This window comes from Stigmatopora argus, chromosome 5 (assembly GCF_051989625.1).
Source record: "Stigmatopora argus isolate UIUO_Sarg chromosome 5, RoL_Sarg_1.0, whole genome shotgun sequence".
Taxonomy (NCBI): domain Eukaryota; kingdom Metazoa; phylum Chordata; class Actinopteri; order Syngnathiformes; family Syngnathidae; genus Stigmatopora; species Stigmatopora argus.
Genome location: NC_135391.1, coordinates 12,411,380 through 12,437,935, shown reverse-complemented (window position 1 = coordinate 12,437,935; position 26,556 = coordinate 12,411,380). Strand labels below are relative to the sequence as shown.

At 39.8% G+C, this 26,556-nt stretch overlaps 5 protein-coding genes across 7 annotated transcripts; 2 read left to right on the top strand and 3 right to left on the bottom strand.

Moving 5' to 3' along the window:
• Positions 1-1,301: 1,301 nt before the first annotated feature.
• On the bottom strand, positions 1,302-9,615 carry znf366 (zinc finger protein 366). Its single transcript, XM_077601438.1, has 7 exons — positions 9,517-9,615; positions 7,116-8,048; positions 6,176-6,343; positions 5,867-6,017; positions 4,888-5,079; positions 3,304-3,478; positions 1,302-2,541 (listed from the first exon to the last, which is right to left on the bottom strand). Exons 2-7 carry the CDS (start codon positions 8,039-8,041, stop codon positions 2,081-2,083), a joined length of 2,073 nt encoding a protein of 690 aa, XP_077457564.1. The 5' UTR covers positions 8,042-8,048; positions 9,517-9,615; the 3' UTR covers positions 1,302-2,080.
• A 2,135-nt stretch (positions 9,616-11,750) lies between these two features.
• On the top strand, positions 11,751-14,379 carry LOC144074824 (isotocin-neurophysin IT 1-like). Of its 2 annotated transcripts, XM_077601439.1 has the most exons (4): positions 11,751-11,836; positions 11,933-12,057; positions 13,162-13,366; positions 14,086-14,379. In XM_077601439.1, exons 2-4 carry the CDS (start codon positions 11,938-11,940, stop codon positions 14,229-14,231), a joined length of 471 nt encoding a protein of 156 aa, XP_077457565.1. In that variant the 5' UTR covers positions 11,751-11,836; positions 11,933-11,937; the 3' UTR covers positions 14,232-14,379. The 2 variants fall into 2 exon arrangements, with proteins under 2 accessions (XP_077457565.1, XP_077457566.1); XM_077601440.1 differs by lacking the exon at positions 11,751-11,836 and having other exon boundaries at positions 11,856-12,057.
• A 729-nt stretch (positions 14,380-15,108) lies between these two features.
• Positions 15,109-16,324, top strand: LOC144074477 (fatty acid-binding protein, liver-type-like). Its single transcript, XM_077600930.1, has 4 exons — positions 15,109-15,275; positions 15,382-15,554; positions 16,065-16,154; positions 16,236-16,324. Exons 1-4 carry the CDS (start codon positions 15,209-15,211, stop codon positions 16,284-16,286), a joined length of 381 nt encoding a protein of 126 aa, XP_077457056.1. The 5' UTR covers positions 15,109-15,208; the 3' UTR covers positions 16,287-16,324.
• An 880-nt stretch (positions 16,325-17,204) lies between these two features.
• Positions 17,205-22,298, bottom strand: smyd1b (SET and MYND domain containing 1b). 2 transcript variants are annotated; one of them, XM_077600874.1, is made up of 10 exons: positions 21,790-22,298; positions 21,069-21,245; positions 20,760-20,973; positions 20,298-20,428; positions 20,139-20,177; positions 19,517-19,712; positions 18,668-18,760; positions 18,420-18,583; positions 17,771-17,939; positions 17,205-17,450 (listed from the first exon to the last, which is right to left on the bottom strand). In XM_077600874.1, exons 1-10 carry the CDS (start codon positions 21,909-21,911, stop codon positions 17,286-17,288), a joined length of 1,470 nt encoding a protein of 489 aa, XP_077457000.1. In that variant the 5' UTR covers positions 21,912-22,298; the 3' UTR covers positions 17,205-17,285. The 2 variants fall into 2 exon arrangements, with proteins under 2 accessions (XP_077457000.1, XP_077457001.1); XM_077600875.1 differs by lacking the exon at positions 20,139-20,177.
• An 895-nt stretch (positions 22,299-23,193) lies between these two features.
• sprb (sepiapterin reductase b) lies at positions 23,194-25,367 on the bottom strand. The gene is made up of 4 exons (XM_077600876.1): positions 24,842-25,367; positions 24,545-24,776; positions 23,721-24,008; positions 23,194-23,629 (listed from the first exon to the last, which is right to left on the bottom strand). The coding sequence occupies exons 1-4, from the start codon at positions 24,938-24,940 to the stop codon at positions 23,475-23,477; spliced, it is 774 nt and encodes a 257-aa protein (XP_077457002.1). The 5' UTR covers positions 24,941-25,367; the 3' UTR covers positions 23,194-23,474.
• Between the last annotated feature and the right edge of the window lie 1,189 nt (positions 25,368-26,556).

Below are 26,556 nucleotides of genomic sequence, written 5' to 3'. Positions count from 1 at the left end.
ACAGGGCATTGCAATGCATCAAGGAGCAAATCAGGAGGAAAAAAAAGATGTTCCACTTTGTGGTTTCTTGCCGAGCTAGCGGTTGGGATTGAAACGGATAGGTAAGGAAAGGAAACAGGGATGTGAGAACTTCCTCAATCTGTTTGCAGTTTCACCGTTGTTTGGCTCAGTGGTTGATAGTGCGCAGAATAGAGAAGCTGCTCTTCTGCATTTGATCTCATGAGAAATGACAGTATAGTGGAATGCACAGCACGTTGACAGCAGAAGTGATGGAACAAATGGCAACATTACTAATTGACATTAATTATGAACACTGTATTTAAAGAGGCTGTGAATCACCAATTCATGGCGGTATGATACGATATTGATTATTTTCACAATAAAATATTTGGAGAAATTTGATTTAAGGGCCTGTGATTGATTTACCCTTTCAGAAACGGTCATCACTACTGTGGACACCTATGCGTCAATCACTGCAAGCCCTGATCATAGAGTAGGATTTATAGTACGTAGTTAGTAAAATAAGGAAAGTGGTATTTAAAAAGAAAAGCATTAATACCAATCAATGACCCCTCCATTTCAATTGGAAGTAAAATTGGATTGGACGTCTATGGTTGTCAATGGTTGTGAGACTTGATCACTCAAGGTCACAGTTGGCCCGCATGACATAGTTTGGACATCCCATTTAGGTTAGGATAATGCTGAAGCCCCCTTATTTCCACGTAACGCTACTGCCATCATGCAATTACTACAACCATGCAAGGTTTGTTGTTTTTGAGGTTTTTCCACTTTTGCCAAGTGCGTGATGATGTGGGTTTATTTGTGTATCAGTGGGTGTGTCCAAAAACATCATATGTATATACATATATATATATATAGGATTCCACCACTATTGTCTTGATTTATTCGCTGAGCACAATGAATGCTTATGTTGTGACTCATGCACACATGTAAGTCTTTGTGTGGGACACCCACTGCTTGTTTGATCACCAGCAAAAAGACAGAAGGGCAAAAAGGTGTTTTTTCTTCCTCTTCCTTTGCTTTGAAAGGGAAGCAGCCAGAAGAAAAATGAAGTTTATAATACATGCAAATGTATTCAGCCTTCAAGGCTGTTCATATGCCAATGTCGTCAACTGCATTTCTGCCTTAAATTGAACAAAATCATGCTCGGTTCCGCCTGCTCGCTGCTGTGCATTTACAACACTAATCAGCTCTAAAATAACAAAATGGGCAAAAAGAGAGTGAGTGCAAAATCACAGTTTATTTTACCATGTTTTCAGTAGCTCACATGCTGCCAAATCAGTCACAACGTATATACAATGATTTACAAAACAATTGATTGAAATTATTTGTGGCAATCGACATTTATTTAATCACATGCAGTCCATTTATAAAACTTTTTTATTAATTTTCCTAAATAAAAATATATTCATTTGTATTGTACTAAACACATATGTGATATACAGTATTGACAACCATTACCCACTTATTGACAGTGATTTCCTCAGAATTTATGATGCAATATTCCACATAACGTATAGCTCGACACTTTCTTTTCATGTTTAATATCATCTTAATTTTGATAGAAATAAAGAAAGTGAGCGTTACATTGAAGTCTACTTTACATTTGAGAAGTACCGGATTAAATTCTAGTGGGTTTTTAAAAAAAACAATTTTTTACCTCAATCGAAAACTGACGCACCAATTTGAGGAAATGAGGAAAGTTTTTTTTTCAAATACCAATGTACATTTTGAAGTCAAAAGTTCTATGCTGGAAACACCAGAGAGATATTTTACCATGTTATAAATGTATTCTTCACAGTGTTTGTAGTCACCTGAGATAATGCGCTATTTCCTTCCTCCTCACACAACCTGTATTCTCTTCAATCAAGTAAGAAATATTGGTGTTTTGGAATGAACTTAAAATGTACAACAGACAGACTAACTTGGAATATAGTCACATAAAGACTTAAAGGTCCATCATAATTTTTACCGGGAAACCCAAATATCCCCGACTAGTAGTTTCTGACTGCTGTACATTATTCATCTATCAACAACACGGAAATCCTGAATCATCTTTTCACTCTTCATCATTTTGTCTCGATTTTTCTCCCATGTCTTTCACCTCAGTTGTTTCATTTACAACATCTGTCTGTAACCTTCTCTTTATCTCAATGTCAAGTTTCTCATCTAGCGTAGACTCAGCAGCATGACCACCCAACTCTCCGTGACTTCTCTCAACCTGTCTCCATGATGTATTCAAGTGTCCCCCTGTAGCCGGAGACCCCCGTCCTCTTGGCTCCACCACCCCTGAAGGCTCGTGTTGATCTTCATCAGGGCTGTACTGACTGTGCCTGTACAAACTCTCCTCATCCTCCTCTTGGCAAGAACTACCAGGTGCGCTTTCGCCATCAGATTGTGGAAGATGAAGACCAGACAGGCCTGAAGGCTTCTGAGAAAGATCAAATGGCTCTTTTTGGTTGAAACGGCCCAACAGGCTCATCGGAGAGGAGAGGCAGAAACGTCCCCGCTGTCGGAATACTGAAATAAAAAATGAAATCATTCAAATTACTTAAAATTACCTATTAAAAATGGCTTCCATGTGAAAGAAGGAAGCTCAAAATATGCCAATACTTTTTTTTTAGATCTCTGATTATTGAGAACACAATGTTTAAACACTTCTTATGAGCTCAGGCATTTTGTGATGTCAGTTATACCCACATGAATAAAGACTGAGACTTGAACACAGGGTGATGTCATGATGAAGAATGAGTATTTTGGGACACTTACATATGTTTGGCTAAAACTGTATATAATAGAATAAAATGTCTTAATGCAGTTAGCGCAGCTACCTCTCGGATATGCTGGTTTATTTTCAGTTATTTTTCCTAATACTTTAGAAAAAATAAAATTGTTAAGAGTTTCAAGTGTCATAAAAATGTCACTTGATTGATTGCCATATTTTTTATTCCTTTTTCTTTTTTAATGTCTGTAAATGAGGGTTCGTGAAGGGTCTGTGGTGGCTTGCTTTTACTCCCCTCAATGTTGCCATAGGGACCAAAACCATAATCGGCAATTGCATGAAAAAGCAAAATGGTTTGCCTTATTAAAAGATATCTCATAAACATAATTTTTTGAAGGTTAACTCATCCATCCATTTTGACTGTTAGGGTATGGCTGTGATAATTTACTGCCGGCACCTTCACAATTAGAATGGATTGGACGTGCATCCCCATCAATGGCAGCCAGCAAAATAAATGTAACTGCACAGAACTCCACTGTACTGAGCGCAACGGTGCTTACATCTTTCATCCAGCCCTCTGTCCATGACACCGTGCTTCACCTTCATGTGCCTGGTAAGGTTTCCCTTCAGCGTGAACTTGCTCGAACAGTAGAGGCACTTGAAGGGTTTGCTGTCCGAATGAAGGTGCATGTGGCCCATCAGGTTGTGCATCCTGTTGAACTCTTTGCCACAGAGCTGAAAGGTCAACAGCAATTTTGAACCAGTTGCAGCTTATGAATCAATTTGTGCAGTAAACCAAAATAATAGAAACTTCAAGTAGCCAAGGAAAAATTTGACAGGGCTATGGAAATATTTGAAGTATTCTTAAGTGAGAAGGACACAAACCAATAAAGCTGAGATCTGAATAAGATGAACATGTGATACTATTGATGTTTTCAGAAGTTATAAACATATAATAGCTACAATTAATGACTTTTGAGACATGGTAAGAACCCCAAAATATGCATCTATCTTAGTCCAGCCTGGTGTCTGTATCCTAATAATAAATATCTAGCCTTTTTTATTGGTTTTGATATTATTGTTAATGTTGCATACTTTAGGTATACCAAAGGAAAGGGCCATATAGAAAGTATGACATTGGGATGTGTTTTCTCAGTCAAATTTCTTTTGAATGACTGCACGTAATCGTGAATGAATGCGCAGGCATTTCCTCTCTGATACACCCAGTGCAGCCCCCCGCCATCCTTGATTTCCTCGTTTTCTCTCTCACTGTCTTCTCTCGCTCATCAGCACAAGCACACACACACACACACACACACACACACACACACACACACACACACACACACACACACACACACACACACACACACACGTAAACAGAAGAAAAACAGAGGGACCGAGCCAGAGGAAGCAACAGAACAGGGAAGGGCAACTCCTCCGTTGTCCTTCCTTTCCATTCTTTTTTTTATTAGGGTGGTCCTTTCCTTCAGGAGGAGAGAGGGACTCGAGACTGTCCGAGAGGACCGTGAGAAAACAGGAAGCCCCCCCACTTCGAGCAACAGAGAAAGCGAGATGAAATCTATTTACGGGCCTCGTTCTCCGGGGAGGCAGGAGACCATTGTTAGAGAGGCGGTTTTGTACGCCGATATCCTTCCTATGAACGAGGTGGCCGCCACTGCCAAAAAGCCTCCTTGCTATCTGGTCATGCTCCCATGCGGGCCTTCGTCTAAACGCCAAGGTCAAATTTCTGAGTGCGAGTGGCATAGCACTTCTCAGGTACTTCTAAAGTGAGCTAACAGAATTATAAAGATGGCCAAAGTGATGAATTCTGCATTCAGAAATGAGGTTAAAAGAGCAGTGTTACCAAAGGATTTAATGCAAAATTGCTTATGATAGTCAATCTCATTTTAAATTCTATGATTTTGTAGTCTGCCTCCCACCTGGAGCATCGAACACGGAGTTTCCACACCTAAATCCTTGCAAATGTTGTCCCGACTAAGCCTTTTTCCATGAACACGCCCTAAGGCAACCAGAACACTCCACTTGTGGTCGATTCAATACGCGTGGGGTGGATTAAAGAAAGGAACAAGCTGTCTTTAAGTCTCTAAACCATCTTTTGACCATTGCTAGTTTGCACGCACCTTGCACTTGTAAGGCTTGATCTCAGAGTGGACGATCATGTGGGCCTTGAGGGTCTGTTTCTGTACAAAGCTTTTGAAGCACTTGTGGCACTGGTAGGCCCTCACGTTGGTGTGAATGAGCACGTGGCGCTTCATGTTGGCCAGCAGCGTGAACTCCCGGCCGCAGATGCGACACTTGTGCTCCTTCACGCCCTGTTGGCAGGGTGAAAAGGTTAAACATCCTCATTCATCTAGGACACATGTCAAAGTGGCGGCCCGGGGGCCAAATCTGGCCCGCCGCATCATTTTGAGTGGCCCGGGAAAGTAAATCATGAGTGCCGACTTTCTGTTTTAGGATCAAATTAAAATGAAGAGTATAGATGTATGTTAAATGTCCTGATTTTCCCCCTTTTAAATCAATAATTATAATTTTTTAATCCTTTTTTTCTGTGTTTTTAGTTCAAAAATCCTTTAGTAAAATCAAAAAATATATTTTAAAAAAGCTAAAATAAACATTGTTTTAGATGTATAAAAAACGGAATATTCGGGGCTTTTAATCCAGTTCTTTTAATCAATTTATTTAAAAAAAAATCTAAATATTATATCTAAAATGGTCCGGCCCACATGAAATCGAGTTGACGTTAACGCGGCCCGCCAACCAACCCGAGTCTGAGACCCTTGATCTAGGACAATAGCATCAACAAATACGGAAGGCAGGAAGTTCAACATTCGTGCAGTTGTAGGTAACAAGTACTAAATGCTGGCAGTGTACTTCACGATAAGCAGCAAGCACTTTCTCAGCACTTCTTCAATAAATGACACCAACAATAATTGCTTATTTTTCTATTCTCTAGGTTCTTAATACCAATGCACAATGGGAAACGTCACAGACTATTTCACCGAGTGAAACATTTTATCCAATCTATGAATGACCTGTCTATCAACCAGTTTTACAACACACAAGTAAGAAGCCTTGCATGCAGACTAACCGTCCACCTACTTTGTGAGTGAGCGTGTGCTGCTTGAGGTGGTGAGATTGGATGAACTCCATCCCACATTCGCTGCAGATGTATGGACGGATGTCTTTGTGCTTCATCATGTGGTTCTGGAGCTGACTTGGGTACTGAAATGTCTTCTGGCACTCAGAGCACCTGCAGGAACAACAAGGATTGTCGCTTTATACGCAATTTAAATGACCACTCCATATTTTTCTAACAAATACAGCGTAGGTATCTTAAAGGCAGAAGAACAGGCAATTGCAGCGAAACGAGTTGTCAGCAGTCAGTGGCTGGCCTAATCTCTGTCTCACCTGTACAAGGTGGGGCCCCGGTGGGCGGTCAGGTGTCTCTTGAGCTGGGCAAGAGTGGGGAAGTCCAAACCGCACTCAACGCACACGTTGTCCTGGCCTTTCTCATGCTTCAATTCGTGAGCGCGAAGCTCACTGGGATAAGCGAAGCCTCGGCCACACACGCCACAGCTGGTGGGTAAGTAAATGTAGGTTAGATCTTTGTGGGTTTTTTAAACTAACTCTTTGCACCTGGCATCAGCTAAAAAATCCTCATTGTCAATGTATCACCATCATAGATTATAGATCAATCTTTGTGAAGAATTACACAGATTTCATTCATAAATTGTCAGACAGGGAAAACCCTCTGTAACATCACTTGTCGTTTTAACACAAAAAACATTTTAACTGGATTTGGGCATTGATTTATTTTTCATGCACCACTGGATGTAGCCCACACACACACACACATTCATACCTAGGTGAAATTTAGAGTGTTCAATCAGCCCACCATGCATGGAGAAAACCCACGCAGGCCCAGGGAGAACATTCAAAATCCATGCAGAACTAACCACTCATCCATTGGGCCGCCAGTGAGTTATTCATATATTAATATATATTGTGTTTGTTGTTCATGGTTATGCACAGTATTTCAGATGAATGGATGAATTCAAATGTTATTTAGATTAGATTAGATTACATTTGTGAATTACATTTTCATATTTTATAAGTGGAAAATAGTATCATATTACCGTAATTATTGAATTTTATGATCTTTTTAAGTGATGAATATTTTAAAAAAAATCTTTTGAAATCCAATTTTGTGGAAGAGACCCATTTCATTGGGTTTTGATGCACAAATGATTGCAGTGCATGTAGTTAGGCGGGCAAAATGGCCTGGAATATTCACTCACGAAATGATTGATTGGCACACTATCGAAACAGAGAGCAAGGAAAAATGTACCTATAAGGCTTGACATCACTGTGTTGCATCATATGCCTCTTCAGATGGCTGGTCTGGGTGAAGGCCTTGTGACACACCTGGCACTTATGAGGCCTCATGCCCCGATGGGTGAGCAGGTGTGTATGCAGGTGGCTCAGCTGCTTGAATAGCTTCCCACACAGGTGACACCCGTGGGGCTTGATGCCCTTGTGGCCCAGAATGTGGGTGACCAGGTTGTATTTGGATGTGTAGGACTTATCACACATACGGCATTTCCACCTCTTCTGATCACCACCCACATCCACGTAGTAGCTGTCGTCCACGTTGACATCGAATCCGCGCTTTTCGCCGCCGCTCGGTGTGCCTTGAGGGGGGGCGTCGCGGACACGCCGCGCGGGCCTGACGTCTTCCCTGGGCGCAAGGGGCATGACAGGGCTGGGCATGAAGACGGGATACGGGATGAAACTGTGGTGGAGAGGTGGGAAGTATGACGGGTGGAAGAGGAAAGGAGGCGGCCCCCACATCGAAGGGGGGCTTAGAGGATTCCGCTTCACCGTGTCCATGTTTGCGGTCCTGTGATGAAACTGCAGTCGGCTCAGCTCGATCATTCCGAGCCGAGCGGGAAAGGGAGCATCGGCGTGAGACGGAAAGGGCAAGTGGGAGAGGTTGACTGTTTGGGGTTTGCAGCTTTCCTCCTCCTCAGTACTCTCAAACTCATGGACATCCGCTTTGAAAGGAGTCCTTTTGCGCTTTTGAGACGCTTCTTGGTTAGTCTGAGTGGGGCTCAGCATTGGGAAGAAACTAGGTGCAACCAGCAATGGGCTTTCCCCAGTTGGGGGCTTAATAATGATGGGAGGTGAGGTCACATAGAACCTGTGCTGATCTGGTTGGTGGACATCCTCTCTGAAAGGAGGACTTGGTGAATGTGAGAGATGGGTTGTTTCCATGTGAATTCTACAGAAAGAGAATGAATCCTTCATTTACATCATCTACAATTGGCAATCAAAAACATAAAGTGGAAGAGTGATTAAGTATACATAAATATTATACCACATCTATACTATATGATTAAGTATATATAAATATGAATCCAAAAAGAAAACACATGATTATTTCATTTTTTTAATTTCACGATCAGATAAGTCTTGGTTAAAAGAAAATTCAAAGCTCCAAATCTTATTTATTTTTGGACACGGTTTTCAAAGACGCATTCAATGAAAAAATAAGACATGTCTTTGCCTTTGAAAAAAATATTAGGTGAAAGCTTATCTGATATGGGGAACTTTTACTACTCCAGACCACAAGCAGTTTCAACTCGAGCCAGTGCGTACTTGAGGTGGTGTTGTGGGAGTGTGTCCCAAACCAACACACACACACACACACACTTACATCTTTCACTTCTTAATTTCTCAAAAATATCCTTTTCTGAAATTGGGAACTTAATGACATTGTTACCAGTCACCTTTCCACTTCTCCATCACCTTCTTTCTAATCTCTATTCATGTTTTTGATTTGAAGAACTTCCTTTTTTCTCTTTTACCTATGTACTCACCTTAAACAAAAACAGGTTAATGATAAAAACTGAGTGGTGTTCATCATTCCCACTTTTGTCAAACGTGAACAGTTTCAAATACCAGAGTGAAAAGAAAATACTACATCATTTAATTGCAAAAACTATTTGATTCATATGATTTCCTAAAACTGCAGAATCATGATAAAACTGCAATATCTACTTTGAAAAAGGCACATATTCATATAGTATACTCAATTATCACTTCAATAGGTTCAGAAAGGAATACAATCCTATACAAGAGCCAAAACACTGTTGATTTTATACAAGCGTATTAGTTTATATTATATTTAGATATTAATACATTACAGTCCTTTCATATTCCTATAACTGTGATATTTAATAAATACACATCTTGATAATTGTACATGTGTACTTGTATTTTTGTATAGGCGCAGAAAAAGTAGTATGGTAAGTAATTATAATAGGGGTGATTTTCGATTATCGCGGCCATGAATGCAGGTCTACATTCTCCTCGATATTTGAGGGATCACTGTATTAACATTGCCATTTAATTGCAGTTATCAGTTACTTTCACCCTATAACAACCAAAATAATGGAGTAGTATGCAAGACACTCATATTGCCAAAATAATTACTGACTTTGTGTAGGAATTGATTGTAATACAATTCTTGCATTGGATGTCATGGGATCATGCCAGTGTACCTAATTTTGTGAATATATGCATACACCTTTACCGTAGATGACATAAACAGAATATCATTTATGATGTTACCATACTATTCTATTTGAGTAGTCAAATGTTGTCCAGTATTTTACTGTGCCTTGGGGAAAGTGTCATTAAAGATGTCCCTGTGTGAGTCTACCCCGGTGCATGTGTGTATGGCGTACCTGTGGCAGAGTTGTTTTGATGCTGTGATGCTGTGACTCCGTGCGGCCGTTCTCCCTCCCGCTCCCTTCTGACAATGCGCGGACCTTCCACAGATGAGCTTTTTGGAGGGACTTAAGAAAGAGAACAGGAACAATCACTTTGTTCTCCTTTTTCAGATGAGTACCTTTGGAGAGAAGGAAGGAAGGGAGGGGAGAGGAAGTCAACAAGTCCAGTGCCTTCCTGCAGAAAAATAAGGAAACACTAGATAGACATCTCCGTTTCTGGATGAAATGGGGATTTGCAAAGCTTTCGGAGGAATGCGGGGAGGGCTGGGTGGATTTTTCTTCCACAAACAATGCACTTTGAATGTTGAACAGCATGCATCCATGCAGGATGGAAATGCTCATCTCTTTATTTGTATAAGAAGGACCACAAATGTGTGTAAAAATGTCAATTATGTACTCGGGATTTGCCACCAAAGCTGTTACATTAGGCACCGCATTCTAATTTTGTCAAATGCAAGAGCTGTGTTTTGATCTTTAGTTCTCGCTCTTTTGTTGCTAAATAAACACAAGTGATGGCTTAAAGGAATCAAAATTTCTTCTTTGGCCACACTCTGTAATGCAGAGACAAAGTTGATTCATAAGTCAGGTCACTCACATCTCAAAATTTGAGAAATAGCATTCAGTGTGATGGAGTGTTTTTCAACACCATATCGACAAATGCAACAGTAAATGTACAGGAGACTGAATCAAATATAGTCAATTGAAATGATTTCTTTTTTATTGTTATTTTTATCAACACCTGAATTTCTTATTTATCAGACTAAAAGCCATTAATTTTTACAGGAAAGTTTTTTCAAATATAAACCAAACTGGACTCTCAACCGAACCTTTATATATTACACAATTAAAAAAAGTCATGCAGCTTATTACCCTTGTAAAAATGCACAAATAAGCATCACAATTTATTTGAATATCCATATCCCTAAAAAGGCAACCCCTTTTTCTTAACACCACAAATCAAGTGTATGAACACAACCACCAGGAGGGGCAAATGAAACCCTCGTCACAATCCACAAAAGTAGTAGTTTAAACTTCAAACCACAAAGAAGCACAAAAGTTCCAGGTAGGCCAGGCACGATTTGTATGTTTGCGTGCAAAAATGTCTCTGTTACGATGAAAATAAACAGTCGAATCAAATATAAATAAATCAAAGGCTGAACCTGCCAAAAACTCATATGAGAGGCTGATTGAAGTTCGCGAAAGAAGAGACGTCAACTGCTATCTTAAGTTATTAATCAGAGTGAGGTGGCAAGTGTGTGAGTCAAGCATGAGTAATTGAACTCATATCATTGAAGGAGGCAAACCGTCCTCTTTCGATTTTTTCTGTGTTAATTAACTCATGAGGCCAATTAACCCAAGGACCTGGACAATATGGGCTTCAATCCATAACAGATATTAGCGAATTGATGTCACATATACATGCACATGTCTGTGTATTAATTGATATTGAAAGAGGCATCTTGTTTTTTTTGTTTATTTGAATGATAAAATAAAGACAACTGCGATCATTTATTTGCGGTCATTCTTCCACAGTGCTATATGCATTGCTCTAAATGATGTGAATGGATTTATTGTTTCCTTGTCACAGTATATGTCGCTGGGATAAATAGTTGAAACAATCTTACATAAATGTAGTACAGAGATCATTCTTACACCACATGACTGATATTAAGATCATGACCAGATGATTCTTCATTTTTGGGATTCAGAAAGTTTTTGTTTGATTGACTTAAGAAAGGGACCACACATATTAACGAACATATACATGTAAGAATGCAAGATTATAGCCAAAACCTAATGTCCATCTTTGGTCTCTTAGTCAGGTTGATGTTAAAAACACGAGATAAAATCAATACGGCAACTGTTGAAGTATGATAAACCCCAAAAAAGTAGTTGAATGTAATTAAAGACACTAGACGACTAGACTGTTCCCTCACTGCTTATGATAATTAAGACGATATCGCAGTTTTACTCTCATCACGTGCTTTCCGGCCTTCTTACAATTTGACCTTGCCACCTTACTGACTGGTGGTCCTGTCAAGCATGCAAAGTCACGGACTGGAATGATTCATGAGACAAACGCTACTACAGACCTGTCTGACCATTGACCTGCCCGCTGGTCAGTGCCACCAGCCACCCATAAGTGATTCATTAAGGAGTCCTAAGTGGCTTTGGTCTTCCTGTGACACTTTAAAAGGAGATCTGGGGAGCATTTAGAAGATATTACGGGAGTGGACCAGCAAGTGGAAGCATCGGAACCAAAATTAGACAAGCTGTAAGAAGAAGAAAAAAGAACTCAAACGAGTGTTCTTTTGGCTTTCTGCTTTTCGGTTCTTAGATTTATACTAGTTAACTTTTCCTCCTGTTTCAGTAAAGATGAGCGGAGCAACTGTGTCCCTGTGCCTGTTTTTCATCCTGTCTGGATGCTCAGCGTGCTACATCTCCAACTGTCCTATTGGTGGGAAACGCTCCATCATGGACGCCCCGTTACGGAAGGTGAGCTGTTTTATTGTTTTTTTGTGCAGATAGAAACCTATTCGGGGAGGATAGCTATCCAATACAACTGAAAACTAGAACTCCAGGTATGTCCGTTGGAGTAAAGTGAAACTCTAATGTTCATTCGTTCATTCATTCTCCGTACCGCTTATCATCACAAGGGTAGGGGGGGTGCAGGAGGCTATCCCAACCAACTATGGGCATTAGGTAAAGCACTACCTGAATTGGATGCCAGCCAACCGCAGTCCTTTCAATGTAAAGTGCAGAAATGTATTGAGAAAGGAATAATCTTTGCTCTAACTCAAGGATTACTGCTAATCGTTATTGACATAAAGAGGGCAATCTGTTATTGCACAGACCTATTTTCCTTCTCTCATCGTACTCCTGAAAAATATGAAAAATTGAGTTGTCCTACTCCAGTTTTCGGTGGCTTGACTAGTTGAGAAAGTCTTTTGCAAGATGGTATTTATCAAGTTTTCTGGTTCCTTTGCTCTTTATTGAAGACAAGATGCTATTGTGATGAAAACTGCTATACCGCAACATCATTTGACATTTTGGGTGAAGGGTTAGCACATTGCTTTTCTATTTCTGAGGTGAGGCATTTGGTTATGGTTTGTCCTACTGCTTGGGGGGACTTTCTCTGCGTAGACTCGCTTGCTCTTATAATATAGTTTTTGTATTATGATACAAATTATTTTTGAAAAAAAATCCAAATGTTTTTCTTGATCTCAAGAACAAATATAAGCCTTTACAATTTAAAACAGCACATTCAGTTTGAAAACTAATTTAATATGACTAGCGTGTGACTTTAATTACAGTAACAGTCTTTACACAGGAATACATGCTCGCTGCAGTAGCTATTTTAGTGACTGGTCAAGACCAAACTTCACTGTGTCAATCTGTTGTTGTTGTTTTTTTCAGGTACTACCTGATAATATAATTAACAGTGTTTTAAGTGGCATACCATTTCAGAGAAAAATTATATGAGATGATTTCCCTTTAGTTCCTTATTTAATGACAGGACAGCTGGGTAAAGAATCACAAATCATGTAAAACAAAGCACAGTGAAAATATGTTTTGACTAAAATCATCATTTGCTCTTAGTGCATGTCATGCGGTCCCGGAGATAGGGGCCGCTGCTTTGGCCCCAACATCTGTTGCGGGGATACCTTCGGTTGCGTGCTGGGCTCCCCAGAAAGTGCTCACTGCATGGAGGAGAGCTACTTGCTAACCCCCTGTCAGGCTGGGGGGAAGTCCTGCGGCTCTGAGGGAGGACGCTGCGCTGCTTCTGGGCTCTGCTGTGATGCCGGTATGTCATTTCTTGCAAAAACTACAGAATGTATTGGGGCTCAAAATACGAATTTTGAACTAAAACACAATGATACGATGTAAATTAGTTAGAAGAATACTTAGAGTTGATTGAAACCAATATGAACACACAAAAATAAGAAAAAATACTAATACATATTTCAATGAATTTTAATATTGAGATGTTTTTTTCCCTCCAGTTATTTTTTCATTTATTATTTTTGGGGGAATGCAAAGAAAAAGAAGAAAGAAAAGAATGAGCAAAAAAAATCATTATAGAAATTTAGTTTTAACACTATTTTTCTTGACATGACAGGATCAATCAATTTGACCCGTTAAAAAACAGGATTATGAAAGCTGTCATGATATTGATTAGTTTGAATTTTTTAGTTTGACGGCATATTTTTATTGTTGATTGTAGTTTGCAGTGGTGTTGTAATCCATGTTAGTGTTTGGTTTATTGACAGCCTTTACAAAAGCACAATTTTTGACTCACCTCTTGCAACCTGTAGATGTTTATGCAAAGTATGCAGGAGTTTGACACAGTATTAAGTACTTAGTCGTTTTAGCTTCCCTTACTAAGAGAAGCATATTCTTGTTTAGAAAGGGTTCAGTAACCTTGTGACCTCCATTTGTCAGCATAAAGGCTAAGCCAAAAAAAGCTGATAAGAGCATAGACTGATTGCACTTAAAGACCTTTCTCCTCTCCACCGTTCAAAGAGAGCTGCGCCGCAGACCAGTCGTGCCTTGTGGACGAGGAGGCGGACGATCAAGTGGGCCAATACGACGGCGGCGACCCCGGTGACATCATCGTGAGGCTCCTCCATCTTGCAACCCACACCTCCCCTCATCGACTTGCTCAGTGATTTCACCCAAAGGGACACCCTGTAGATCTTTCCTGCATATTACTCGTCGCCCATTTGAGCCTCTTCTTGTCTGTTGATTTTTATGTATAAAATGATGTGTATAATGACAATCATCTGGCTAGCTTAGATATTAAACAAAGTATAAACAGTTGTGTCTCCTTCATCGTCTTTAAAAAAAAATTGCACCAATAAAGGGTTTGTTTGAGAGCTTGGCGCAGCTCAAACATAGAAGACATTTAAAAACTTATTAGCTTTGATGAATCATGAGTCTTAATGAGCGCAGCGTGCATTTTGAGGGGGAAATTGCAAAATAATACTTTAACTCTAACTAGAGGAAACCACCAAAACTCATATTTAATGCAAAGACTGACACAGCAAAAGCCTTATCAACCTGGACTCTTCCACCAAATTTTATCTAGCAGCCATCTCTGTGTGGTTGTTTGGTAACAATATCAGTGATTATCTACTACGAGAGCTCACCTTTGATCCGTTTGTCTGTGTTTTGACATCCCTAATGTGTTCGAAGTCTTAAAAACTACACTTGTTTGCAAACACACCAGTGACCAAACATTTAAAATAGTTGGAGGAGTGGACAACTGAATCATGTTGTGCAAATAGAGATTCATTCTCATGCAGCTTATCTCCTTAAATTGAACTTATCATGTGAGTAAAGTTCACACACAAGCACACTCATTTTGGGTCAGACCACATAGTGCAACCAATCTATGGTTGCAGTTGCCATTTGAAACACAACTTTGGAGAAAGATAAAATATTATGAATATCTTCCCTCTTTTTCCCTAATCATCTGCAAGTGGCCTGCTCCCTCTGTAATGGGAGACAGCTGTAGTTAATGATTGGGGTGTTGCACATTGTGCGTGTGTGTGCATGTGTGTGTGTGTGCAAGTGTGAGTGAGTGTGTGTATATATAAGACGATGTGCAAGCTGTTTGACACTTCTCCTTCACTTGCCTGACATCATGTCCTTCTCTGGAAAGTACGAACTGGAGTCTCAAGAAAACTTTGAGCCTTTTATGAAGGCCATTGGTATGGTTTATTTTCTTTATTATTGTCGGGGGTTTTTATGACTACCATCCTGTTTACATGCTGTCAGGTCCAGGTCCCAAATATTTATCATTGAATATAATTTTAGGTCTTTCTGATGAGCTCATTCAGAAGGGCAAAGATGTCAAGAGTGTCTCTGAGATTGAGGAGAATGGGAACAACTTTAAGGTGACTGTCACAACTGGAACCAAAGTCCTCGTAAACTCTTTCACCATTGGGCAGGAGGCTGAGCTTGAGACTATCACAGGTGAAAAGATCAAGGTAAGGCTTAAACGTGGATAAATTTGCCCTTTTTTGTTAACTTTATCTGTGGAAGCAGTTTGTTTTGTGTCAGCTTTTGGTCAACTTCTTCTTGTGGGCCTGTTCATTTTATAAAAGGGCCTCCATGTTTGTATTTTTGGAGAATAACTCTTGGGTAATGGTGAAACAACTTTTTTTTTTTAAATGAAAACTGTTCATTCCTCCCCCCAATTTTTAACCGATGCAATAGGTTGCTTCACATTTAGTTTGCTCTCAACTTGATCTTTAAATTGTCTCTTTCCTCAATTTTATTTTAAACAATTGCTTCATTAGAAATCTAAATTGAATTGGTAAATTTACAAATCAACTTAAATTTTTTTAAATTTATTTTTGGCCTTAAAGGTCCACTGAGCACAAATGTGCCCCCTATCCTTTTTTTTGACACTCAAGTGAGTTGACTGTAGTTGTTCATTGTCTGCCTTTTTTTTTGTATTTTTATTTTCTTAAATAAAACTTTCCTCTTTTGCCAAGGCGGTGGTTCAGCGTGAAGGCAACGTGTTGAAGGTTTCCCTGAAGGGAATTGAGTCAGTCACATGCCTGGATGGTGACACAATTGTCAATGTAAGTGCTGTGCTATGTCGAATTCCAGAATGTTTCAAATGTTAGTACACTTGAACATTGTCTTTTGTTTTTTTTCCCCAGACCATGACACTCGGTGACATTGTATACAAGAGGACGAGCAAACGCATTTAAATCTGCACCTGGGATGAATAAATATGTGAAAAGGCAAATTTTTCTCTGTCCATGTTTTACAAAAAAAAATCAGTTGTGGGTTCAAACTATTGTCTAAAAATAGTCATTATTTGGTATTTAGTGAAAAGAATGCATAAAATGGTGACTCAATTTTCTTAATGGTTGCAATAATTAGTGTAACAGTAACTGCAGTTTGAGTATTAAATTCAATTTTGTTTGACATGGTCTGCAATTAAACAAGAACATGAAATTATGTTAGGAGTTCCTGAACCCACATGTTGAAACATTTAAAATTTTATCATTTGAATTATGAAAACTTCAGTGTGCAAGTAACTTAAAACAGGAGTTTGACATGATTGCCAGGCAGCTGTTTGTGAAAACAATTATCACAAATATTAGCAAAATGTGTACAACATGTGGTTCACTCTTTACCTTTAATGTTAAAGTGCTATCTAACTAGTGTCAGACTGTTTGCTGTCAGAGGATTTCTGCAGAATATTGCTTGCCTATACATGCTCAAATTTCAGCAATTGGTGTTTACTACGACCATAACTGACCAATCAGATTAATTTCACTTACCAAAACACTTTCAGTGAAAATATCCAGTTGTGAATTTTTCAAATCATGTTTTAAATGGGAAGGAAGAAGCCAATACCACAAAATGGAATTAAAAAAAAAAACTTTTGCCCCAAATTGTGATATGAAAATACTACAAGCTTTTGACCACTGAGAGGCAGTCAACTTTCTTTTAAACTAATGCATGTGGTTCTGTCTCTAAGCCTTTTCATTGATTAGCAGTCCAAAGTTGGCTCAGATAACCTCTGTCACACTTCTAAATAACTAAAATGTTGAGTGCAGGATGTCCCTTCCGTGTCATGCGACTGAATAGTAAACTGTGCAAATAGGCTTCAATTGCTTGTCAAGGCATGTTTAATGTGAAACAAGGTGAGCACGTGCAAATCAAGATAACTTTTGGATGGGAGTTTTTTTTTTTCCCTTTTATTTCCTTTTGTGGAAGAGATTCTTGATGCCTTCCTCCACAGACTTGGGTTCATGCATCATGGTCATGGGTCTGTTCTTGAGGGCTGCCTCTCTCATACTGTGATAGACGTATTCATTCTGCTTGAACATCCGCAATTCCATCTCTGTCTGCACGCGCATCGACTGCAGGGGGAAGTGTGAATAACAGGGGTTATAGAAGAGGCAGGGTTTTATTTGAATACCTATTTATCTTCAATTGTCCCTTCAATATGGAGCAATCAGCAGACTTATTGTCCTTCCTGGATTCAAATCGCTTTGTTTGGTGGGAAAAGCAAAACATTTTTGTGGAAACAGTTTTAAAATGTAATTTGCTGCTGATTAGAGTTCAGTTGTGTGGACTGCTTCGTGTTTTTGACATACTAGCAAGAAACTTTCCATCTGTAACACTGTCAAGGAATAAAATTCTGCTAACTGCTCAAATTAGAACTATATAGTCTTTGTACCTCCAAGTCCTTGGTTATGGGGTGGGTGGGGCCATGCGTAATCATGAGAATGGCATAGGCCTTGCATACCATCCCATGGCCAACCTCGATCAGACCGGCTTGCCAATGTGTGACGCCGGCTCGCATGGCTGCCATCCCCAAAGTGGGGTGGTTGGGGTGGTACAGCTTCCTGTCCGCCAGCAAAAGATTGGATTCAGCCATTAAAACTCACCACTTTTCAGTTAAGAATGTATCTACTTTAAAACAGAACCTTTTATAAAAAAACTTTTTGGGGAATAGTCTTTGTGTGTGTGTGTGTATATGTAAACTTGGAATTAGATGTTATATGAATATCATTTTGTTTTTTCCCTTCATTATCGTTTTGATGTTTTGCTCATGACATGACTTTATATTTGTAAAAATAAAATAAAGAATAGAATAACTATCACATTTTTGGGAAAATATATTTTAAATTATTTGTAATCACTTTATTCTTGTGAATATTGTGATAAATGTTTTCATAGTAATATTGTAACTGTGATAAATTTAAACTAATATGACTATCTTTGTAAAACAAAAATCAAGTATAGTTACAACTGAAATAAAAAGTGTCAAACTGACCCATTCAACTTGGTGTCAGAATCAATGCAGAAGACTCTTTTGTACGTACATGTAGCCCTCAACCATTTTGCGGGCATATTCGGCAGCATCTTCAAAGTATTGCAGGTAGGCCTGCACCTCGCTCAAGGTGCTCCACATCCTCAGAAGGTAGATGTGAGTGTCAGCCAGCACGGGCTCCGTTTTCTCTATGCATTCCGTGCAAATCTTTACCACCTGAGATGATACACAATGCAGGATCAAGTATACTGTGCACACTGTAAGAGATTTTAATCTCGCAAGAAGTCATGAAGTGTTCACCTTGTGGTAGTCACCCTTTAATCGGGCCTGTTCCATCTTGTCCAGCTCTTGAAAACAGTAATCAGTTGATTCTTTCACTTGCTCATTTGACGGCTGGAAGAATACAGACATGAGGGAAAAAGGGTTGAGTCAACTCTTGTTTCAAATTACAAGTGTTTAATTTTCTGTTCTATTTAGATCATTCATTCAGCTCCGTTACCGTTTACACTCATAAGTGAATATGACTTTATGTAAAATTAAGCCTTTTTAGGGTAAAAATACTATTTGTTCTCGATTTAAAGAATTTTGTCAATGAAAAATGTAATTGAATTGAAAGCTTTAATTGTCATTATACAAGTATAATGAGATTTAAAATCCTTTAAATATTACAAATGGTAAAAAATAAAAAATAAAAACTTGGTAGCTATGTAGCCTGGGCCAATATCTATTTATAATTGCAGCCTGATTAATTAATTGTGGACTAATTGGTGACTATGTTGTCTGTAGGTAAAGATTTAGTTAAGAATTAGCAGAGGTTCCACACACTTGCAACAATTACTTTTTTCCCTTTGTATTATGTATAATTTAGTTTTACTAGCTTTAAAACTAGTTTTTTGTTTTAAATAGAAACACCACTGAGTGATTTATATGAGCAAATGCATTATTGTAACATACGAAACTATAATTGGACTCACAGATAAAAAGTTTAACTCATCTGGAAATATCTTCGCTTTAAATAGATTCTTTAACCATCCACTTCTCATGTTTCCATTATCAGCCGAGACTGTGCTCCCACTAAACACATGCAACTGTTCAAGCCGGGCTACCTCTTGCATGGTGTCATTGTTCGAGAAAAAATGAGAGGACAACCTTGACGTCGTCCTGTTCTCTGCCTCCCATCTTCAGGTCATCTTTGATGCGTTCCTTGCAGTGTTGGCATGTACAATCAAAAAAGTACTGGGTCTTCAGCATCCTTTGCCTTTCCTCTGACAAATTGAGGAAGTCCACGTAGGAGACAGTCAGTTCCTCTCCCTCGACGATCTTACCCAAAGAACGCAGCTCAATCCTAAGGGACAACATAAAAGTTTTGTTATGTCGCTCTCCAGTTCAGCCTGTGGGGTTTTTTTGCTGATTATTGTTTTAAGATGATGATTTCATTATTTGTGCGATGCTGACTCTTGATTCATGCTGTGGTTTTTAGTCCAATCAAGTGAAAGCTAAAGGGAAAAGCAGAATGTACAGTAATTTGTGTGGATGATTATGCATCTCAGACGCAATGTAGAGCTAAAAGCTAAAACAATGAGATCTACTGAGTTGATATATCTATAAGGAGATATACTGAAACAGGTTAGCACATTTATAGTGTGTTAACAAAAAATATATATATATAGGGGACCTCAGAATGACATACAGGTAGGCAGTGATGGGAGGGGAGGCATTGAACACAGCATTTTTCATAAATAAGCCCATACAAGGCTTTGAGGTAACGCACCTCCGTTGAGAATGATACAAAGTATTCACAGCTGATTGACTGAAAGATAAACAGGAAGCATTTTTACGCAGACACACGCACTCACAAACGCACGCTAAACACAAGGTCACACTGAAAATGTTCTCAGTCCCATTAGAATGTTAAGCCCGAATGACCTACTTTCCATGGTTGAGGATGACAGTGCAGTTGGGCCAGCAATCGTGATTGATCAGACACAGATTAGGGAAAAGACCCACCCCTACTGCCTGAAGACCTCGCTGGTCGCTCACTGTGAAGCCATTGCAGTTAATCTGGGAGGTGAGAAGGGATATAACATCAGTTTTGAAGGGGATTTATGTATCAAGGGAATTTGGTTTGTGGGCAGTTGAGCCAATACATCAAGTGTGAATTCAAACAAAATCATCATTTTCTGTCTAAAAGAAAGTATCAAGGAATGCCTATTTTTTTCAGCAATAGGATCCTCATGAATTCAAATCGGTAGAACTGTAAAGTACATTGTTCTTATAAGTCTTTGCATCTTCCACTCCGTTATCATATCTACATACAACAACCTACTGTCATCATGGAAATTTTACCTTTGTATTTTTGATTGCAGTAAAGTACAAAAAAAAGCTTACGCACCAGTCCAAAGACATGCGAGATGACTTCGGTGGTGTGTTGTTTGCTGTTCCGAGGCCAGTAGTCCAGGAAGTTGTGAACATCCACTTTGAACTCCTTCAACTCGTCTTCTTCCATGTCTTCAATATGGTCCTCCAACTGGTCAAGCGTGGTCAGCTGAGTGTCAGACACCACTCCACCCTCTTTGTCAAAACGCCACATGATGCGAGCCACTAAGCTGCACAAAGAGGACGATAATATTATAATGTGGCCCCTTTTTCAAGACAAAAGGGAAAAGTGTTCATAGAAAACCAATACATGCCAACGACATACCGAATGTTCTCGTTGGGCACTTTGCCGTAATTTTTGATAGCGGCACATTCTTGCTTGTGTTCGGCCCAGCCAGCCCGTTGGCAGGTGCGATCGCAATAGTGAGAAAACTTGCACTGGCCACATCGCTGTAGTTTGTCTTGTCTACGGAAACAGCTGTGGCAGATGCGCTCTGCGAGACTGCAAAATATGGATGACACACATGGAGGAGACATTCATTTTAGTAAGATCCTTATTGTTTTTTTTTTATTAGGTATGCTAATAACCGAGAAAGTTGACCAAACATCCACATTTGAGACAATGAGAAAACAAACACTACCATCAACAGATTTTCAGTGGGCTCTTAATTAAGTAGACTTGAAATCATATCCCATACATTACAGAAGGTGTAAATACTTAGAAAATGTAACCTTTTTTGTAACACCGGGGAGGCAAATATTGGAAACACTGAATAACCTGCAATTGCCTGGTAATCTGTTCAGATGGTACCCCATCTCCTGTTCGTTATTTGCTGGGATAGGTACCAGCACCCCCAAGACCCTCGTAAGGATAAGCGGTTCAGAAGATGAATGAATGAATTAAAGTTGAAGAGCTCTATGATTGCGATGACAACATTCTATCCCCCTCACTTCATTGAATTCTTTTAAAAAAATAAAGTGTACATTCCTGCCTTGCAATTATAGCATAATTTTAGGACACAAAATGTAAGCCCCCACACCGATACCTGTCAAATACAACAGCAGCGAAGCTGGGCTCTGAAAAGATGATGTCGCCAGCCCAAAATTCCTTGCTAGCCTTCAGACCCCTTCCCTTTCCAGGTGAGTCAAATATTGTCACGTTCTCCATGACTGTGGTACCGCTTCCTTGGATGCTAGGAAACTAAAGGTTTATCCAGCTGCAGGGAAAGAGAGCAATGTCTTGCTGGTGGCAGATAACTAAGTGCTGAGTTGGGGGCTGGTGTGGTTCTGAAACCCAAGCACCAATCCCCTTCCCCGAGAGAGACAACTGCACATTGCGTAGCAAAAGTACTAAAATAGCCAGCAACTTGTTGAGCTGGAACACCAACCTACAGAAAATGGGCTGGGGGTCCTATTGTCTGATAGTTTGTAACCTTTCTTGAGAACATTTTTTTAAATAAATGTTCATCCAAAAATACCTCAATGAAAACCACTCTCACCCAGTGAGCCATTCATTTTTGTGGAGGTGTGGATGTGTCAACGTAAAGGACGGGAAGCCCCCACAGTTCTAAAGAGTTGGTCGGTGCCATGTTCCACAGTTATTTTTGTCCCTCACTTGTTTCTGTCTGTCAGGAATCTGGGGTGATATTGAACAGCTGCGAGAAGATTGACACACACAACATAACAATCCGCCCACAAAATATCTGCCTACACCTTCCTACATAGGCGGACAGAGAGATATTTACAAATTCCAATAAATAAACATTGCGATGACAACAACCCCACAACTGCAGTCATCAGCTTTGTTAGTGAAATAATACCTCAAAAACCCCATTACCATATTGTTCACACCAAATCCAACTAATATGCCCTAAGTAGTCATGTGGTGTATCATGGCAAATTACCCAATGTCACTGGACATTTGGATTTACAACATCAACAATTCAGTTCTGTTCTGCTACCAGTGTCAAACAGTAACAGGCAGAATGAATAAATTAAAGAAGGTACAAATTTAAACTGCGGCATAATGTATTTGGACATGTTTGTTAAGTGATGTGCTGTAAGATTGCTTTGAATGGTCACTGTGTGAATTGGCAAACACTTGTTTACAGTGCATAATTTGACAATACTGTATCTGCGATATTCTGGCAAACAGGTCAGTGACTCCTGCCTATAAATAGTTAGCTGAGATAAGCTCCAGCACCCTCCGAGGCCCCTGTGAGGATATGCCTCGCAGAAGATGGCTGAATGAATGAACAATACTGTATAATGGAATAAAATAGGAATGACTTTCCACCATCAAAAAGCTTACTTCACAAGTTCCAAATGAACTACAACTGCCTGGCTCCCTCTACCATCTGTCTCTTAACTTACAGGCAACAATAACTCTGCAGTTAATATAATTAACTAACCTTTAGACTAATTAAAAAATGGACTCTGAGATTCCACAATGGAGGAATTACAATTTTACTTTGTTTGCTCACCAAGAAAAACAGAGTGAGTAAGAACTTGTAGCCTCCATCCAGGTAGTCAAGTGAGTTACATTTTTGGATGTACACATGGACTGAAATAACATACAAATCAAACAAAGGAAATCTGGCTGTTCATCACATAGTATTTTCCACCGACTCCATACATTGCGTTCAGAAATGCAGATGTGAGCCACAAAACACAGTACGTCATTTTAGCCATTTTCATACAGCCCTAATACATACATAGCGTATCACAGAGATCACAACTCAAAGAAATCAAGGTGTGATCCTGTGGCAAAGTCATTGTCTAGAAGAACCCTCATCAGCTTGGTTGCAGATTCCATGCATGGGTGAAGGTGATACTGGATGCCTGTCAGCCTCTGAATATCCTTCTGCATCTCTGTGTCCATTGGCCCTGGCAAAATAAGATTAGAGAATATCTGTTACCACTGTGAAAAACTCTTTATATTTTTAGAAATATTTTCAAAATATAAGTATGCACATACCTGGAGAGTAGCTAAGCACTTTGACTTTGGTATTCTCGGCTGCCAGAACCCTGAACATCATCTCCCTGGCTGCTTTGGCGGTGCAGTAGAGCACCCAAGAGGGCACTGCCTGCAGTGCAAACATTGAGGAGCAGTTGACCACACTCCAGCGCAGTCCAGCTTGTGGCGGAAAGGCTTGCAACACTCCGGCGGTCAGCGCCAACACAGAACTGACGTTGAGAGCTAGGTAGGAATTGACCCGATTGAGCTCGGTGAACCTTTCAAACGAGGAAATGTCTCCCAATGAGGCTGTCGGCAAAAATAACAGATGTTAATAAATTGATGTTCTTATTGAGATCTCCTTGCAAGGACATAAAATATCATTATATAATTGCTGAGCTTTGTCAATGGCCTGTAAAAAGATAGATCATGGTAGGTTAACTCCTTGAAAAGTAGATCTTGGAGCTAAAAAAATTGAACTTCCCTTCAGTAAGTCATACCTTTCCAAAAATGCAGTATGTTAGAAGTGGAAACAGTGGATTGCAGTCAGGTGGTTCTCGTTGGCTAAATTGTCTGTGGAACAAAAAGCTGCACCCACTCCATGACCGCTTTGCCAAACACTAAATTCTAAGCCTAACAACAAAGTAGATCGCGGGAGGTTGGCTCAATGAATCGTAGATCTTGGAGCAAAAAAAGTGTGAACGTCCCTGATTTAGACAAATCAATGACAGGATATAAAAAAATGGTTGAAGCTAACTTTCACTTAGTAGCCCAAACATGCATAGGCATCTATAAAAGATTTGGTCCAATATGGTCCTCTACAAATGTAGACTGTAAAGTTTCACCTGCATTATTAACAAGCAGCACATGGTCAAATTCTTTGAGGCTCATCTGTCTTGCCATGTTCACAGTGTATTCTACGCCCTCTTTTGTACTCAGATCTGCTGCTGCACAGTCTATAGTGAGGTTCTGCATGCCATCAAGACTTTGTTGGAGTTCCTCTTTCAGTTCAAGAAGCAAAGGCCCGGAGCGAGCCACCAGCAGGAGCACGGACCCCGGCTTAAGATAGCTTGACACCTGAAAGAACACATGACATTGTCTCTTCAGTTTTGTTGTCTTCCCCAAACAAGATGAATACTTACAAGTTGTGCAAGTGCTCGCCCAAATCCCTTGGATGCTCCTGTGATAATGCACATGCATCGTCCTAAAGTTCTTCCACTTGTATGAAGAACTCCAGACATGTCTTCTGACTTCTACCTTGCTGGATGGTCGCTGTGGAATAAGAGGAAGCTGAAACCAAAGTGCGATGACAGGTCAAAAGACTTTAACTCGTGAGATCAATGTGAGTACTGCAGTACTTTTATAGGTCCAAGTAAACAGGCAGCACAAAGGGATTTTTATGCTCTACTTTTCAGACTGACGTCTTTTGTCTTGGCTAGTTTTTACATGGTACAAAGTAGGAAGAACAAATCAATCGTTCACATGGTGTAAAAGCAGCATTAGAGTAGCAGGCGTCAGCTAAACTCCAAAATTTTATATATTTCTTTATCGAAGTAAGCCATTTTAAACCTCGTAACTTTGTTATTTTATGTGAGAGAACCCTCCAGACTACCAGGAAATACTGAGCAGAAAGAGTTGTAGAAGAAAAAAAATGACGGTGCGAGGATAAATGATAGCTCATGTTAATTAAATACAGCACTGCTGCAAACTTAAGTAATCATTCTTTTTTTGCCAGATATGCTCTCATATAGAATCAAATTGAGGAATTAACCATGGATTAAAAAAAAGGAACTGCCTGGTTAAAACTATTCTTTTTTAAATAAAGGGATTTTTGCATGGAACAAAATCCAAATGAACTGAATTTTTAAGATTGTGTCGACCTCTTGCGACCAATAGTCATTAAAGCCTCTGTATAGAGAGCATGCAGCATTTTTCTATGCAAACGCACTATGACGTCATACCATCATGTCTTGGAAGTTGAAATTGTATTGGTTGTTTATTTCTGTGTCAATCATTACTTAGACTGATAATGTAGAAAATAAAAAAAAAGCTCTTTATTGATTAACCACTTGCCACAGACGTAAATGGCAGACTCATTTAACGCAAGAGTAAAGACTGCATGAGGCCTTTTTAATCCACAAGAAAGTCAGTTTTAAAACAAAGTTGAAATGTTTTTAAAACGCTAAAACTTTCAATTTCGTGTTAACCTAAACCTTTAATACATAACTAGACTGGGGTCCAAACAAGCCTAGTGTAAAACCTATTATAAAGACTGTACTCTAGTATTGCTGCAAAATAGCAAACTCTTCCACTCCCAATGACAAAAGAAACACAACGTATACCATGAACTTGAGACATTTCAACATATTTACTCCTCCATCCAGGCCCGGCGGCTTGGGTGTTTAGCGCGTCGGCCTCACAGCTCTGGGGTCCTGGGTTCAAATCCAGGTCGCTCCACCTGTGTGGAGTTTGCATGTTCTCCTTGAGCCTGCGTGGGTTTTATCCAGGTACTCCAGTTTCCTCTCACATTCTGAAAACATGCATGGTAGGCTGATTGGACACAATAAATTGTCCCTCGTGCCCTGCAATAGGCTGGCCACCGATTCAGGGTTTCCCCCGCCTCCTACCCGAAGTCGGCTGGGATAGGCTTCAGCACCCCCCGCGACCCTTGTGAGGATAAAGCGGTTCAAAAAATGAGATGAGATGAGATCCTCCATGCAAGGTATTCTCCCATGGGAGAGCGCCGACTGGAAGGATGCCAAAGGGGGGCGTTGACATCACGCAGCCGGAGGGGCGGGTCCAGAAGTGGGTGTGTGTCTCTCAGCTGATGCGCGTATCAACCGAGCGACTCCATCAA